Genomic DNA, 15,718 nt, shown 5'->3' on the forward strand with positions numbered 1-15,718 from the left:
CAGTCTGGAAAAGGTTCTAAAGCCATTTCTAAGGTTTTTGGGACTCCCAAGGAACCACTGTCAGAGCCGTTATCTACAAATGGAGAAAACTTGGGACATCTGTGAACCTTCCCAGGAGTGGCCGGCCAACCAAAATTCCTCCAAGAGACCATCAATAACCTGTCCGGGAGATCAGAAAAACATTTTGAAACATTAAAAGGTGACAAATAAACAAAAATAGAGGAAATCGGGATGGGGCCTTTGGATTACGGTTTCCATTCCTGGCTCTTTACTAATAGGCGGCGAGGGCCAATTCAGCATTTCTCATGAGAAGGTAGTGAGTGACGATGGAAGGCTGCCAAGAGACAGAGAAGGGCTGTCAAGAGGGGCCAGGGAGGTAAATGCCCCCAGACTGCTCTGATTTAAAGACGGGGCCGCTACCTGAAGACGTGCAACTCCACATATAGTCCATGGCTCCAAAACTAACAAGAATCTTAACCCTATTTTTGGAATTCATATAAATACATTTATATTTTGATAAATGAATCCCAGAGACATTCCTGCCAGCAAAAGTATTTGCCTTTACTGTTTCCAATCAGTGAAAGAATGCACGTGTCATGACCATTTCTAACATGGAACATGGAACAAGATTCAGCATCAAAGCAACAATCCTTTCACCACCCCAAAAACATTTCATTTGGTTATATTTTTTCTTATCAAACAGCTTTATATACAAATGTGAAAAATGCGCTCATTGAACTGGAAAGAACCTTCTCTCACGCTATTAACTATGCATTACGAAGGGCCAACCGCAGCAATATTCTGCTGCTAGAGGGCTAAGTTGGCCCTGCATAATGTATAGTAAAATTGAAACGATTTATCTAAAAATTCAAGTATGTTTTGTGCGGCATTTCAAATAAACCTCATTGTCGCTTTCTGATGTATCGCTCATTGCCTTCAATGCCCGGGAATATGAGTCAGTGGCATTGTGTTGGGTTGCTTTCATAGTAGTCTCTGTTATACTCTAAGTAATGCGACTGTAGTTTTTCCTATTCTTTTTCAAACGATGCCTTAAGTCCTAATTACTCCAGACAACCTGGTGGCTAGTAGAATTTTTACGAATAACCCCCCCCCCCCAAAAAAAAACGAACAGGAACTTTGCGGCGGCGCCCAAGTCTAATAAATATAGATTTTAGTCTTCCATTTAGCATGTTGCCTGGTAGATATAAAATCTTGTTACTCTGGAAGCAGATTGTTTTAATAATCTCCTTTGGGAAATGAGGCAATTGGAATTGCATTATGTCATCATTGTGTTGAAAAACATCACACAACATGAGAATGTAATTAACGTGTAAAAAATATAATCAGAAAAGAGTGCTATTTGGAGGAAGATTTACTGGTAAAGTGTATCGGTTATAGAATTAGGAGTGACACTGGCTCCTTGATTACCGATGCATGGATCTCCGATTGTGGCGTGTTCTTGTGTCGTGTGTATGTAAGACATCACAAAGAGATGCCAAGTAATGACTGAGACACAGTTTCTGGAATGGCTGCTATACACATCCCGGGGCATAAATATTTATTCATCTCTATACCCTTGGCTAATTTATATGGGCCTGGCAACAATCTTCTGTACTGGTATCAAACCTGTGTAACATATGCAACTAATATAAAGCAGATCTGTCCACGCAAGCAAACTCGGGCTGTACAAACCCAAAGTAAGAGGCAGCCTTTCATCAACCATGTCGGAAAAAGCGAGTTTCACATATGCTGCTCCCACTTTAAAAATAAATACATTATACACCATGGGAATTATTGTGTGTTACTGTGGGTTGTGCGTTTAATCTGTGTGTTTCCAGAGATAGATTGTAGTATTTTACGGAGTCTAAATAACTGAGAAATTCAACTAGAATGGCTGGTTAAAGCAGACATGTCCATTATCCCGAATCCTACATTTTATAATGCTATATCCTAAATAATGATATATATATATATATATATATATATATATATATATATATATACAGTTGCAGCGGTTATATCCAGTGATGATGGACTGGGGATTTAAATCAGCCATACAGGCAGAAATAAAAGTATGTGGCAGGCTTTTTGCACCATTAGTACGATGTGTCCCAAAGCGGGTTGGTTTGGATGAGTTTGAATTAATCATTATTATTTTTTAAACTGATGTATTTTTAGTCATTGTTTTGTAGGACATGTGTGCCCTTAGTTATCAATGTTTTAAATTTAATATTAAATGCAGCGCTAAAAATATTATTTCTGGCAGAGGCGTTTTTTCCTTAGGTTCTGCCCTGGTTGTGAAACAGGACAGCGTCCCAACCACCGCTCCACGGCTACCGTCCTCACCGCGGAGCACCGGGAAAAGGCCTCAAATCCCAGCACTACGCCCCATCTTAAATATTTTAAGCTTCCATGGTGAAAATGGGCCTGTTGGGGAGATCAGATATCTCCTTTGTAACCGTACATTGAGCAGCGACACTCCATGGAGCCTGGTATCACCCTCAATGGACCTGCTGCCCTAGGACTAGTTGGCCCAGGCCAGACTACATTACTGATATCTGATCCTGCTGAATGTCCAAACCCTTCCCACAAATTGTTGCCTCATTCATATTTTCTTAGCCACTGATCGTTGCTTTGAACCCCAACAGGAAAGAGTAAAACAACAGATCAGCCGAGGTTCATTTGCTTAATCTACTAGAGTCCAAAGTCTTTTTTGGCCAAGTGGAACAGCACCTTTATAAGGTACATTCCAAAATAACAAGGGTATTGTTAATTTTAATCGCAAATATATAATGGTGACACGTAATAATTATCAAGACAGTCCGCACCCAAAGTACTTAGTTAACTTTAATTACATCAGTACATAATTATATTGCTGGATGAGGAAATTGGAGAACCACTTTTTGATTGGATTTTAGTCATTGAATTAGAGCATTGTCGTTACCTCTGATGAAATAACACAAAATAACAAAGGCTCATTAGATAAATAATAATTAATCGCAGCCTAATATGGGTTTGGGCAGATAATAATTCCGCATATAATACACCAATAACATATCACACATGTAATATTTCTGCCTACAAGATAGATAGAACCAAGGTTAAAAGAGGTCTTTATTAAAGCTCTATGACTGCTCCAAATAATTATACAACGAAAGTAATAAGGTTTAAAAAATCACATTTCTGATGAGTGTTCCGTGTCATTACCCTTTAATAATATTGTAAATATGGGATTCTGTACTTTTAAGAAAGAAAATAAAAGTGATATAATGCGACTATTGGAACCATATATTTTCTTATATCTTTTAACTAGGGTGTGACTTGTCAGCTGTCAGAGGACATCATTATAGTTTGCCTCTCGGTTTGGCTCAACAAAGTATCCACCCTGTTTCCTTATTTTAGGTATATTATTCGTGACCAAAAAATAGTATTAAAAAAGCCCCAATTATCACTTAAAAAGACTTTCATATTTCTCACTTGTTTTGCACATCAGTTCAAAAATCTGTTAAAAAATGTCCATTTTATACTTTCTACAGGCACAGATGACTAACATTACCAGTTTACAGTGCGTCACAAAGTGTGAAAACTGTAAAAGATAATTTATTCACTTGATAACATAATATGACAGGAGATGAGTGAAAAAGAATACAGTGTAACGTTACACACCCATGACACACATTTGCAGAAGTCATCACATAATGATATCTTTTGTGATTCAGATCAGTGACACGAAACATCAGACCACGGAAGAGGCGTTCTTTCCCAGCTATGGAGCTGCAAGTTCTTTATTTTTTCTAACGTTTTGAAGAATGCAAATTAACTTACCTGCAAAGTAGTTTAATATGCCTTATTTCATGGTGACGCTGTCTGGTACATTACACGATTTCAAAACTACCAGGATAAGTAAATTATTATTGTCACACACATGGGAACTTCCAGAATAGCTTATGATACAATTTCCTAGTCCCTTGGGAAAAATTGTTGCTTTTTTGGGCACTACAGTACTCATAGGCTGACCCCGGTCACCTCAGCTCTCCCTGTGCACTTCATCCGCCTCCAGGACTCTTCTTCAACCAGCTCAGAAGAACAAGTTTACAACATCAAGCGAATATCACTTTTCCCAAGTTCTATACACTCATATAATGGCGTATTCCAGATTAAAAAATACATGTATGGATGTACTAGAAAATATTTTAAAACATTTTCAAACACTTAAACTTGGAAGTCGTCAGGTTTCACCTGGAGTCTCTGAGTGAAGCACTGCTTGCCCTGGGTCTCCAGGTCACTATGCTGTTCCTCCGGCACAGAGAAGCAGCATTTAGCCACGCCTACTCACACAACTTTCCTCCCACCCCCATTGGTTACTATCTGGTGCTAGCTATCAGCAGCTAGCCCCAGCATGGCTAACCCCCCCTCAGGCAGCTTACCAGCACCCATGGCTAGCCACACCCACTCACAAAGCCACTCCCACAGGGTAGCCTGACTTGGCAAGCTCCCTTGAAACAGCCGGTCAGTGGCGAGAATCATCAGACCATGGAAGGCAAACAGGAGCTTCAGCTCTTTAACAGGTATATTGATGATTAAATCACCCAACTTTTACAGTATGAAAAGCACAAATATTGAACACATATACACAATAACTACAACAAAACTACATAACACAATCACATGAACTATTACCTGTGGGGATGGAGTTTATCCGGGATCTCTTTCCGCTGGATTAGTCACCCTCCCAGTATAAATCTTCACAGAATGCCTTCACTAGAATGGGAGTGTAGTCCCAAGAAGGTTTGTTCCGTGGAAATTGTGTCATCCCAAGGAACACTTGGGTCTTATTAGCAGCTTTGGGCTAACCACCCACTTGTTCTCACTTCTGATTCCAGCATGAAAGCATACCTCCCAACAGTCCCGGTTGTCACACACTGTCCCAGTTACTCAGGAAGTGGGGTGCATAGATCTATTAGAGAAATCCTCTGATCTTCCCTGACTGGGCCAGGGAGGTGAAAAATAAATGGAGATCTCCATTGCAGCTCCCACTTTGGCTCCTTGTGATGTTAAGAGTCCCAAGGTGGCTATTTGGGTAAGACGGCCATGTGGTTGCATCTCCCACCCCTTGCATTTCAGGGACCAGCCCAGTCCCTCCAACAACTAAAATAGGAGTCACCATTTGGACATCTGGAATATCAGGGGGTACTTGGAGGGGGTTTCATTATACTCTATCAGTGAAGTATTGACATATGTAGTCTAAACACTAATTCACACATATGTGCTATTTAGCGTGTCTTGGATTCGGGTTCTATAGGGAAGCCCATCTCTCTTTGGTTGTGTATTGGATGTTGTAAAATGCAAATTACCTTTCAGCGAGTAGCCAGGTGGATAAATAAAATGTATGCACACATGAACCTTTAATGACTATTTGTAATGTGCAAATTATAAAATGCAACTCAGTAATAGCTTTATAAATCTACCTTAGTACATTGGTCCTAGACAGGGCCGGCCTTTGGGGTGTGCGACCTGTGCGACCGCACAGGGCGCCACACTCCAGGGGGCGCCGCAGCCGCCGCCGGGTCCTCCCCCGCCGCCGCTGCCGCCGCCACGGGGTCCTCCGCCGCCACGGGGTCCTCCGCCGCCGCCGCGGGGTCCTCCTCCGCTGCCGCCCCCTCCGCCGCCCCCTCTGCACCTAAATGAAAACGTTGTTTTTTTTGTTGTTGGTTTTTTTAACTTTATTTAACATGGAGGATGTTAAATAAAGTTAAAAAAAACCAACAACAAAAAAAACAACGTTTTCATTTAGGTGCAGAGGGGGCGGCGGAGGAGGAGGACCCCGCGGCGGCGGCGGCGGAGGACCCCGTGGCGGCGGGGGAGGACCCGGCGGCGGCGGCGGCGCCCCCTGGAGTGTGGCGCCCTGTGCGGTTTGAAGGGGCAGAGGGGGGGTAGTTTGAAGGGGCAGAGGGGGGGGTAGTTTGAAGGGGCAGAGGGGGGGTAGTTTGAAGGGGCAGAGGGGGGGTAGTTTGAAGGGGCAGGGGGGGTAGTTTGAAGGGGCAGAGGGGGGTAGTTTGAAGGGGCAGAGGGGGGGGTAGTTTGAAGGGGCAGAGGGGGGGGGGTAGTTTGAAGGGGCAGAGGGGGGGTAGTTTGAAGGGGCAGAGGGGGGGTAGTTTGAAGGGGCAGAGGGGGGGATAGTTTGAAGGGGCAGAGGGGGGATAGTTTGAAGGGGCAGGGGGGGGGGTAGTTTGAAGGGGCAGAGAGGGGGGTAGTTTGAAGGGGCAGAGGGGGGGGTAGTTTGAAGGGGCAGACGGGGGGTAGTTTGAAGGGGCAGAGGGGGGGGTAGTTTGAAGGGGCAGAGGGGGGGTAGTTTGAAGGGGCAGAGGGGGGGTAGTTTGAAGGGGCAGACGGGGGGTAGTTTGAAGGGGCAGACGGGGGTAGTGAGGGGGGGGCGCCAGAGGAGTAGTTCGCACAGGGCGCCGGAACACCTAAGGCCGGCTCTGGTCCTAGAGGTATATATTAAGACACCATGCCATATATTGGAACATCACACAGTAATACAAGCTCAGATGGGAATATGAAATAGAATTATTCAGCTAAACACTTAAAATGCATGTTTTAGGAGCTTGCCAACACTTTTCTTGCCTTCTGCTTGAATTCACGTAGTAGACACCCACATGAGAGAACAGATTAAGTGTATCTCCATAATGTTGGGAGCTCCGTCTTCTCCTCCTACAGCCTGCAAAAAAAAAATGGGGGACCCAGTGACGATATTCTAATCACACAGATGAATTTCTTTGCTGGCTCCCTGCCTACCTTCTCCTCCAGAAATCCAGAATCCAGAACTCCTTTAATGGAGTTGTCACCAGCCCTCATGGAGCATCGCCAAACACGACTGCTTTCTGCTTGTTTGTAAAAAGATGAATGAAGTGGGAAAAGCGGTATTACTCACGTTATGACAAATTAAACACAACAGCTTGAGGTTTTCATTTTTGGATATCTCTATGATCAAGGTCGACGTTTTGTATTAGGGAATGACTAGGGAAGGGCTGGTAAAGAGGTAGGGGGGCAATTGCCTCCTATGCTGCTCTGACTTATGGGCTAGCACCTTTTCTGTGTAGCAGTTCTAGCAGTTCCACATATAGCCATCAGTGCTTGTAGAGTAACAGGGGCTTTAGGCAGCATTTACGGCCTGGCTATATCCTTTCTGTGCTCCTCCTGAGCAGTTCATTTGGAGCAGGAAGGGCCAGAATGTGTGCATTTGGGCATTGTTACCCTTTGTTGTAGGTAGCCAAATGATTTGGAACATTATGTTACTGGGCCTGCAGACGTCATTTGCTGAAATGAGGCATTTAGTGAAAGCTCTGCCACACAGCCTGATCCTACCTGTTCAGCCCCATTGTCCAAAGCCAGGTGAACAGATTGTCCCGAAAGCCCAGCCGTCCAACAAGCATTTTTTCACTACTTCCCCGAGAAGGCCGGAGAAATTCTACATGACTATGGCTTTTTGAGGTGTAGTGTCCAAAGGCATCAGCGCTATGAGCCTTATAACAGTCTTTTGGGGGAATATTGTCTCTATGATCAGCTTTCGTATGGTAGATTATTACTAAGAGAAAATGTTGAAAATCTTGTCTTCATTGACACTACAAAATTAAAAATGAACACTAATATAACGCTGCTCCCCGTACAATGAGAGATGCAGTTTGGATAATTTTAGACTATTACATCAACAGCAATTGAAGTTAATGAGAGAAAAATGTAAATTCTGCCTTTTTGCCTCATAAAAATGAAGGTCCAGAGACACTAAAATCAAAGCAGACAGCTCGGGTCTCAGAGTAAGGATCAAAATGACCGCAGCCGCAGCTGGATCCCACGCCAAGTCCACAACATACCACAGCAGCTCCACTAAATAGCTGAACAACCAGAATATGAATGGTTTAACCTTTTGAACACCAGAGGAGTGAGAAAAAAAAAGCAAACCGAGGCACAAAGCTTAAGTGCTTCTTTAGGTTTTTAGGGGCCCCAAGCAAAAGGATCGCTAACACAACCCGTGGATTTATTTTTACTGTAAGCAGGGAACACAAGACATATGTTTGAATGTTTTATTAGTTATGTAGGCATGTAAAAGTTTGATAACTAGGCATCACTCCTACGACATTCTGTTCTTTCCACCATCCAGTGGGGCCCCATGTACCAATGAGAGCCATGCGGGAGCTGCATAGCGTGTTTCATACATTGCTGCTAACCTCGTTACTACTGCAACAATGGTCACATCTACCCTTACGGGAAAAAATAACTTTAACACTGAAAACCACACGACCTACACTTTATCAGGCTTTTGCCGCATTAAAGTGGGGGATGTTGTCAGAAAACCATTTTGGTGGTAAAACTACGGGTAAAGTCAGACTGCAACTAAAAGCTGGCCAGGAAATTTACAGTAAAGCAGCCCACAGCTCACGTGATTATTTGGTCTATGTGGTTAGAAAATAACAAGCACCACGGCCCTGCAGTTGGGTATACACAGTACTGACCATTGACATGGTCCAAGTCCTGGATATAGTTGGCCAACTCCAAGATTTGTGACTACATACCTTCTTTTGCTTTTGCCTTCATGCTCCTCTTCTGATTGGTTTATTGTTGTGATGTCATAGGCTCTTACGAGCAGAGAATTGAGTGCAAAAGTCATGGAGGAAGTGCCATCGTCAGAAGCTGAACTATTCCTCGTGTTTGTACTGGATATGTATTTCTATTTAGTTATGGTTTTCTTGCAGAGGAACTCCAAACACATACCAAGATTTTTCACAATGACTACATTCTGAGCTTCTAAGTTCTAGGCTATTGGCTTGACAGGATAGGATTGCACAACGGGCAAATGCCCAGTGGGCTGCTGGCCATTGGTACCCCATACTCAATCTGCCGCTCTGGTGGCAGTTCAGGTGCTGCATTGTGTGGCTACGTGAGCATAAAAATGTAACATGCAGCCACACATAACCCAGTTATTGACCACACTTATGTCATCATAACCAGTCCAGCCCGGCTTCTCATAATTAGCAGGTTCTGCTTTCAGCCAAGCAACCAACATCTTCTTGTTGGAGTCTGACTAAGCATTTACAATGAGAGATACTGTCTCTGTAACCTCAATGCAAAGGACAGATAATGCGTGTCAACTGCATAGTAATGGTATCTTTGGCCAGGTCATCAAATGATATTCGCTAGCGTCAGCATGTATACTGAACATAACATACCATCCAAGATCAACCCTGGGGTCCTTTCATGTGAAGAACCATAGAGATTTTCTCCTGTAACAAGGGCCGAGTTGGCCCTCCATGAAGTGTAGTTAAGGCCTTCAAGTTAAGCTGCAGAAATGTCCTCTGACCTGCCGGAGAGGAAAGTCTTATCTAAGGATGGGATCTACAAGAACCTTTCAATGCTTCATCAAACACCCTCTGGCCCGTGGTGGCAAATGCAGCTAATGATCCTGGCTTACTAAAATGCCACAAGTATCCGTTACCATCACAACAGCTATTTAAAATAATTATGAATGGTAATTATGATTTTTTGGGGGTTCTTCAGCCCTCTTTTAAAGACAAAATTATGTTGCTTCTAATGGAGATCATTAGAAATACAAGCTTTAAATATCAGGGACGTTACCATCTCCATCGATCTAACAGGTCTTATGAGTAACGCTGGAGAAACACCCCGGATATTTTACGGAGCTACCGCAATAACGTTCTGGAGAGTAACGAATAGCGTGAGATGCGGTAAAGCTGACCTATGTGTTGCGGCTACATTGTACTATTACTGTTTTTTTTATATATGGCCTTCATATTCCCATAGACATATGGACTTAGAGAAAGAGGGCTCCCGCGCATTTTGAAAATATTTCCTGCATATCTGTAACCAGAGGACTTGGTGCCTGGGGCAGGACTAGAGGTCGTGCCCCATGCAGAGGTCACACAGGAGGGGATTGCCCGGGGCAGCTGCCCGCCTTGCCCCATAGAAGTTGGGGCCCTGAATTCCTAGAAGTCATGCTGTGGCTCCCTAATAAGTAAATAAACATACAGAAAATATTAACACCATTCACTGAAGTTATCTGTATGGTGTGAGGGGTCATAGTTCTGTTTTTACCACAGAGGGGGGGGGGGCAGTAACCGGAAAGTGAGTCAGGTATTGCTGCTAAACATTCTACTGACAACCTGCAGCCCTCTGCCTGCTTCTAGACGGTAAGCTTGTGTGCAGGGCTCTCTCCAACTAATGTATCGGTTTGTCTTAGTCTGTCAATTCTCGTCTTGTCAAACCCCTTGGATATATGTATTGTATTAAGCGCTGCGTAAATTTTGGCGCTATATAAATAAAAGATAATAATAATAATAATAAACCCCTTCGCCACGGTGGCTGGGAGTGATGAGAGTTGCATCCCAACAGGTCTCCTGCTGCGGTTTCCCCAGGCACACGATGTATATCTCTATATGTGAGTAGGAGCTGCTCCTGACTCCCCCCCGGTGCCGTCCGCCGGCGGTTGTTATGACAGCTCTGCAGCGAGCCGGCATTACAGGCAGTGAAAGGTGATCTTATTCCCAACATGAAAGAGGCGGCATTGTCGGGACTCACGCGGGGCAGGGCTGCCGCTTTAAGAGCGGGGATTTTTTTTGCTCACATGCATTCTTTCCGGTGTCTACAAAGGATGAATAATGACGGCCTCTGTCTGCGGCTCGGGGTTATTATTCCATGTGACAGCCTCCGGCTGCGCTGGGCTCCGATCTGCGGCTCTCCTGCCCGGCATTGCAGGGAAGATTAGGATATGGGCTGGGGGACTATAAACGCGGAGGGATAGAGAGAAGAGAGCATTCCATCCTGCTGAGGATCTCTCAGTGATCAGCATTATATCCTGCTGGGGATCTCTCAGTGATCAGCATTCCATCCTGCTGGGGATCTCTCAGTGATCAGCATTCTATCCTGCTGGGGATCTCTCAGTGATCAGCATTCCATCCTGCTGGGGATCTCTCAGTGATCAGCATTCCATCTTGTTCGGGATCTCTCAGTGATCAGCATTCTATGCTGCTGGGGATCTCTCAGTGATCAGTATTCCATCCTGCTGGGGATCACTCAGTGATCAGGATTCTATCCAATTCGGGATCTCGTAGTAATATGGATTCCCTCCTGCTGGGATCTCTCAACGATAAGGACTGCACGCTGCTGGGGATCGCATATTAATAAGGATTCCCTCGTGCTGGCGATCTGGTAGACATAAGGATTCCCTCCAGGCTGGGGATCTCCCAGTGATAAGGATCTCCTGCCGATCTCCAGCAGGCCCCGTGTCTTCTCGTGTAGCAGAGCTGACCCCGCTGTCACCGGGATCTCCCATGTCAACGCTAGAAAAAAAAACTGAGTCCACCCACATGCACGGACCGTTAAATAGGCAAGTCCCGTGTGCATCTGTCAGTGAGACCGCGGCAGGCAGAGGCTGAGCAAGCAGCAGGGATCTGAACTGATGGAAGAACCAAAGGGTAAGGAGGACCCCCAGGCTTCGGGGGCCGGAGGGGCGCGCAACACGGTGCTATGCAGCCTCTTCCAGCCCGGCACGCCAAGCGTTAACCCCTCTACCTCGCATTAACCACTTGAGTGCCGGAGGTGTTGCACTCACGCTACGCTACCCTGACCCTTTAACCCTTTCTTTAAACTGACCCCATTCGTAAGCTCCTGACTACAGTCGGAGAAGTGGTCAGGACACGGGGGGGAAACTTTTTTTGTTTGGGCTGTTTCGGGGGGTTTAAAGGGTGGTAGACAAGTGTAACAGACCTCCAGCAGAAGTGGTAAAGGTTAATACAGCGAGGGAGTTTAAACATGGATTCATCTGAGATGAGACAGTTAAGCACCAGGCGAAGTTTATTACCGCTGATCGGATGTGTATGCAGGCATCACTATACTTACATATGCTATACATGTGTTATGGTATGTGTGACGATGTGCATGTGTATAATATATACAATTTCATGTGCCTTCTCATTTATTTATATACATATATCCACATTTATTTATATACATTTATTTTTATATATACATTTATTTATATACATATATATATATACTGTACACATTTATTTAAATATACATGTATTTATATACACATATATATATATATATACACACATTTATATACACTTATTTATATATACATTTATTTACATATATATATATATATATATAACACATTTTTTTATATATATACATTTATTTATATACATATATATGTATATAAATATATATATATATATTTATATACATATATATATATATATATATATACACATTTAGTTTTATATATTTATATATATATATACACACACACTTCATAGTTGCACATGCTGTATATTTATAGCACATTCTACGCGTTGTATGATGTATAAGATGTATAATTAGCCGTTACTTGCTTCCTGTTTTAGAGGATATTTCACAATGGGCTGTAACTTTTTCATTCTAATGATTAGTATTATTTATTGATTTCTATAGAAGCACCCTGTTCCGCGGATGTATGGTATAATGTGCATTCACACAAACAATGTTCAGAGCGCTGATTAGTTTTGCTGCTTTATGAATGGCCGTCACTCTTGTGGTATGTAATGTATACATTGGGCAGTATGTAATGCTAACTAGGCAGTTCCTACATTAATAATCCCTGCAAGCGGTATGACCCTAGGTATGCTAAATATTCTGTATATATTATCCCTCTGCCCAGATGGTACCATAAATACACCGTTTATAAACCGCGGTTTGGGTGGGATTCTTGTATCTTTCTGGGGTTCTTGATGGTGGTCTGGGTGGGAGTCCAGCATAGTGTTAAATCGCATCGGTCTGTTGCTTTTATGCGGCGTGGGTTAAAGATCTGTGATATGTGGTCTGTATTTCAAGTTTCATGTCAGTTCCCAATATGAATCAGAGAGGGGGGTGAGCCGTATTCCTGGGGTATAGATATTCTTATCATTTTTGGGAACACGATGACCTTGCGAGGCCGTCGGATAGCCTTGGAGCATTCTTGCTGAAAGCTTTTCATTCTGTCCCGTTATTATGCCGTGAGTTACCTGTATAACTCGTTTCCCGTGCTGGGCACAGATATTACTGCGTATTTGTCCAAATTAATTTTGTGTAATTATTTATGGCTTTAAATGATTCTTGACGGTCAATGACAAATATTTCCGTTTTCGGGACAGGAATACCGGTATTGTTGAGAACCCAATAAGCGGTTGCATGATTGGGGAGGAACATGTACAATAGGCGTTAGAAATTGGGGAAATGCATCCCTAATTTATGTATCATTGATACAATGAAAGATCAAGAGGTCAAATACTAAAATTAGCCGGTCAAAGGCTTAGATGTAATATTTCTTCGTTGATGGGGTGGTAGATAAGTGGAACAACTTCTCAGCAGAAGTGGTAGAAGCTAATACATTAAGGGAATTGAAACATGCATGTAATGGGCATGTGGACATCCTGAATGGAAGCAAGAAAAAACTGTTAGTCCGGATGGGCCGAATTTCTATCTTGCTAGAAGTGGCACCTGTGGCTACTCTTACCCTTATATGTCAATCACTAATCTGTGGATTTTATTGCTATATAATTCTTTTATTCATCATTTCTCGGGTCATTTTATAGAACTTTGGATGTTCCGTGGTAGTATTATGTGGAACTTTGTGGGATGAGATTTCTTGGAATCGTGGTAACGGCATCTCCTGTCCCGGGCTTCCTAGAAATCCTTGCGGATCGGAACATTCTGACTAATCAGGACTTAATACACCGGAACTAAAAAATATAACTTTATTCATTTTTAAATAATATTATTTTAATATTACATTTTCAGACTACAAACCAAATATCTGCCACTTAAACAGTACTTAATACTGGAGGAGTTAAAGTTGATGCCTTTATTGGGCCAATATAGGAAAATCCATTAAGCTACTTAATCTTCCCAGACCTCAGAGGTCTCTTCTCCCGATGTTTTAGAGGTGATAGCCAATTACATCACTCTTGCGGGTATTATGTTTTAATCTGAATCTGAATATAATTTCAATGCAACTTTTTTCTTATCCATACAGCTACGTATTAAATATATGTTTCCGTTTATTTTATGCATATCGGAGCCCAGTTTTTTGGATTTTTTTGGGGCACGCAACTATTTTTTTTAGATATATAGAGATTAAAAATGTTGCGCCGGCTTAACTAGTAGAGAGTTGGATACTCATTGATTATATATGTTTACATACATGAGTTAAATAGTATGTTACCGTATTGTGGGTATATTTAGCTTGGAGATTGCCCCAGCTGCCCCCGTAGCTTAGCTCCACACCACTGCCCTCACTGCTCGGCACGGACATGACATCATGTATACATATAATATATACATATATAAGGGCACATGGCACGCATACTGCGTGCTGTGAGTGCGGTGCTGACCAGGCACAGACCTCCATAGTGTAACTCGCCCAAAATGAGGGCTGCCGACCCCAGATCTTCTGCCCCGGGCCCCGGTCACAATATACCACTGAGTAGGGCAGATGTGCAATTCCGCATTACATTTTGGGACTTTGCTAGGTGGCTCACATGTCCAACTCCCAGCAAGTGGCTAAAAGAAAACTTTCCTCTTACAATTTATCTATATATTTATTAGAAATTCCAACACATCTATTTATCATAAACTCAGCTTTTAACAACCTCCATGTTTACATGCAAAAAAATAAATAAAAAAACCCAATTCTCCGTTTTTTGGGTCCATTTCAGAGAATTATGGGGAAAGGGTTTCTGGATTATAAATTGGGCTTGGTTTCCTGATATCACATGAATATTTATCACACGCATGTGTAATGTGTCTGTTCACGTGCTGGCCGCCGCACGTACCTGGGTTACAGACATTTCCTTAAGAGAGCAGAAAGTGGATTTTGTTCCGGTTCCAGGTTGATGAGGCTGGCGCATGAACCAGCGGAACACGTTTGCCAGGTTGTATGTAAGAAGGGTGTGTGATGTTAAAGTGGAAGCTTCAGCAATAACCGGACGGCGATGTGACCATTGTTTATTCGGTTCAAATAGAAAACTGATGGCCCCGTTTACCATTAAAATTGGTTACTAGATTTGGGTTATTAGGCTTTGTCTATAAGTGAACTTAGTGTATAATTATCATTAAGATGTCACTTTGTAAGACAGAAAACTTGTGCAGAGGTTTATATAGAAAAAAAGTTTAATGACGGACATATATCATGCGCGGCCACAAATTTTCCTACAGTTTACCCAACTTTATTCTGTGATACATATTGTACAGGGCGGCAGAATATGATGATAGATGAATCAATAAAACATAATAATAGAAAAGGGAAGGCCCACTTGGACCTACGAACAACCCATACACACACACACGTGTACACATTCATGCTCACACACACGTCTACTCATCCATGCTCACACACACGCTCACACACATACACATCTACACATCCATGCTCACACACACTCACACGTGTACACATACATATACACACACATTTCTACACATCCATGATCCCACACACACACACGCTTTCACTCACACACATACTCACAAGCCTGCCATTCATGCATTTGTAGATGGCAGATCATCATTTTATCTTCACCCTTAATACGTAATAGATGAAATGGCCTAAGAAAAGCACTGTGTATATAGTGTGACAAACATCTCCTCTGGTATTGTACCTTTTGTCCCAGGATCACCGTAA

At 42.9% G+C, this 15,718-nt stretch overlaps 1 protein-coding gene across 1 annotated transcript in view; it reads left to right on the forward strand.

The window, feature by feature from the left end:
* The first annotated feature begins 10,624 nt into the window (after positions 1-10,624).
* The window catches only part of ENTPD1 (ectonucleoside triphosphate diphosphohydrolase 1), a 35,495-nt gene continuing 30,401 nt past the window's right edge, over positions 10,625-15,718 (forward strand). Inside the window, exon 1 of the mRNA XM_053450541.1 lies at positions 10,625-11,489. Coding sequence (XP_053306516.1) covers positions 11,474-11,489 — 16 coding nt within the window. The 5' untranslated portion in view covers positions 10,625-11,473. The remainder of the gene's footprint in view (positions 11,490-15,718) is intronic.

The sequence above is a fragment of the Spea bombifrons genome, chromosome 11 (assembly GCF_027358695.1).
Source record: "Spea bombifrons isolate aSpeBom1 chromosome 11, aSpeBom1.2.pri, whole genome shotgun sequence".
In the NCBI taxonomy this organism is placed as follows: Eukaryota; Metazoa; Chordata; class Amphibia; order Anura; family Pelobatidae; genus Spea; species Spea bombifrons.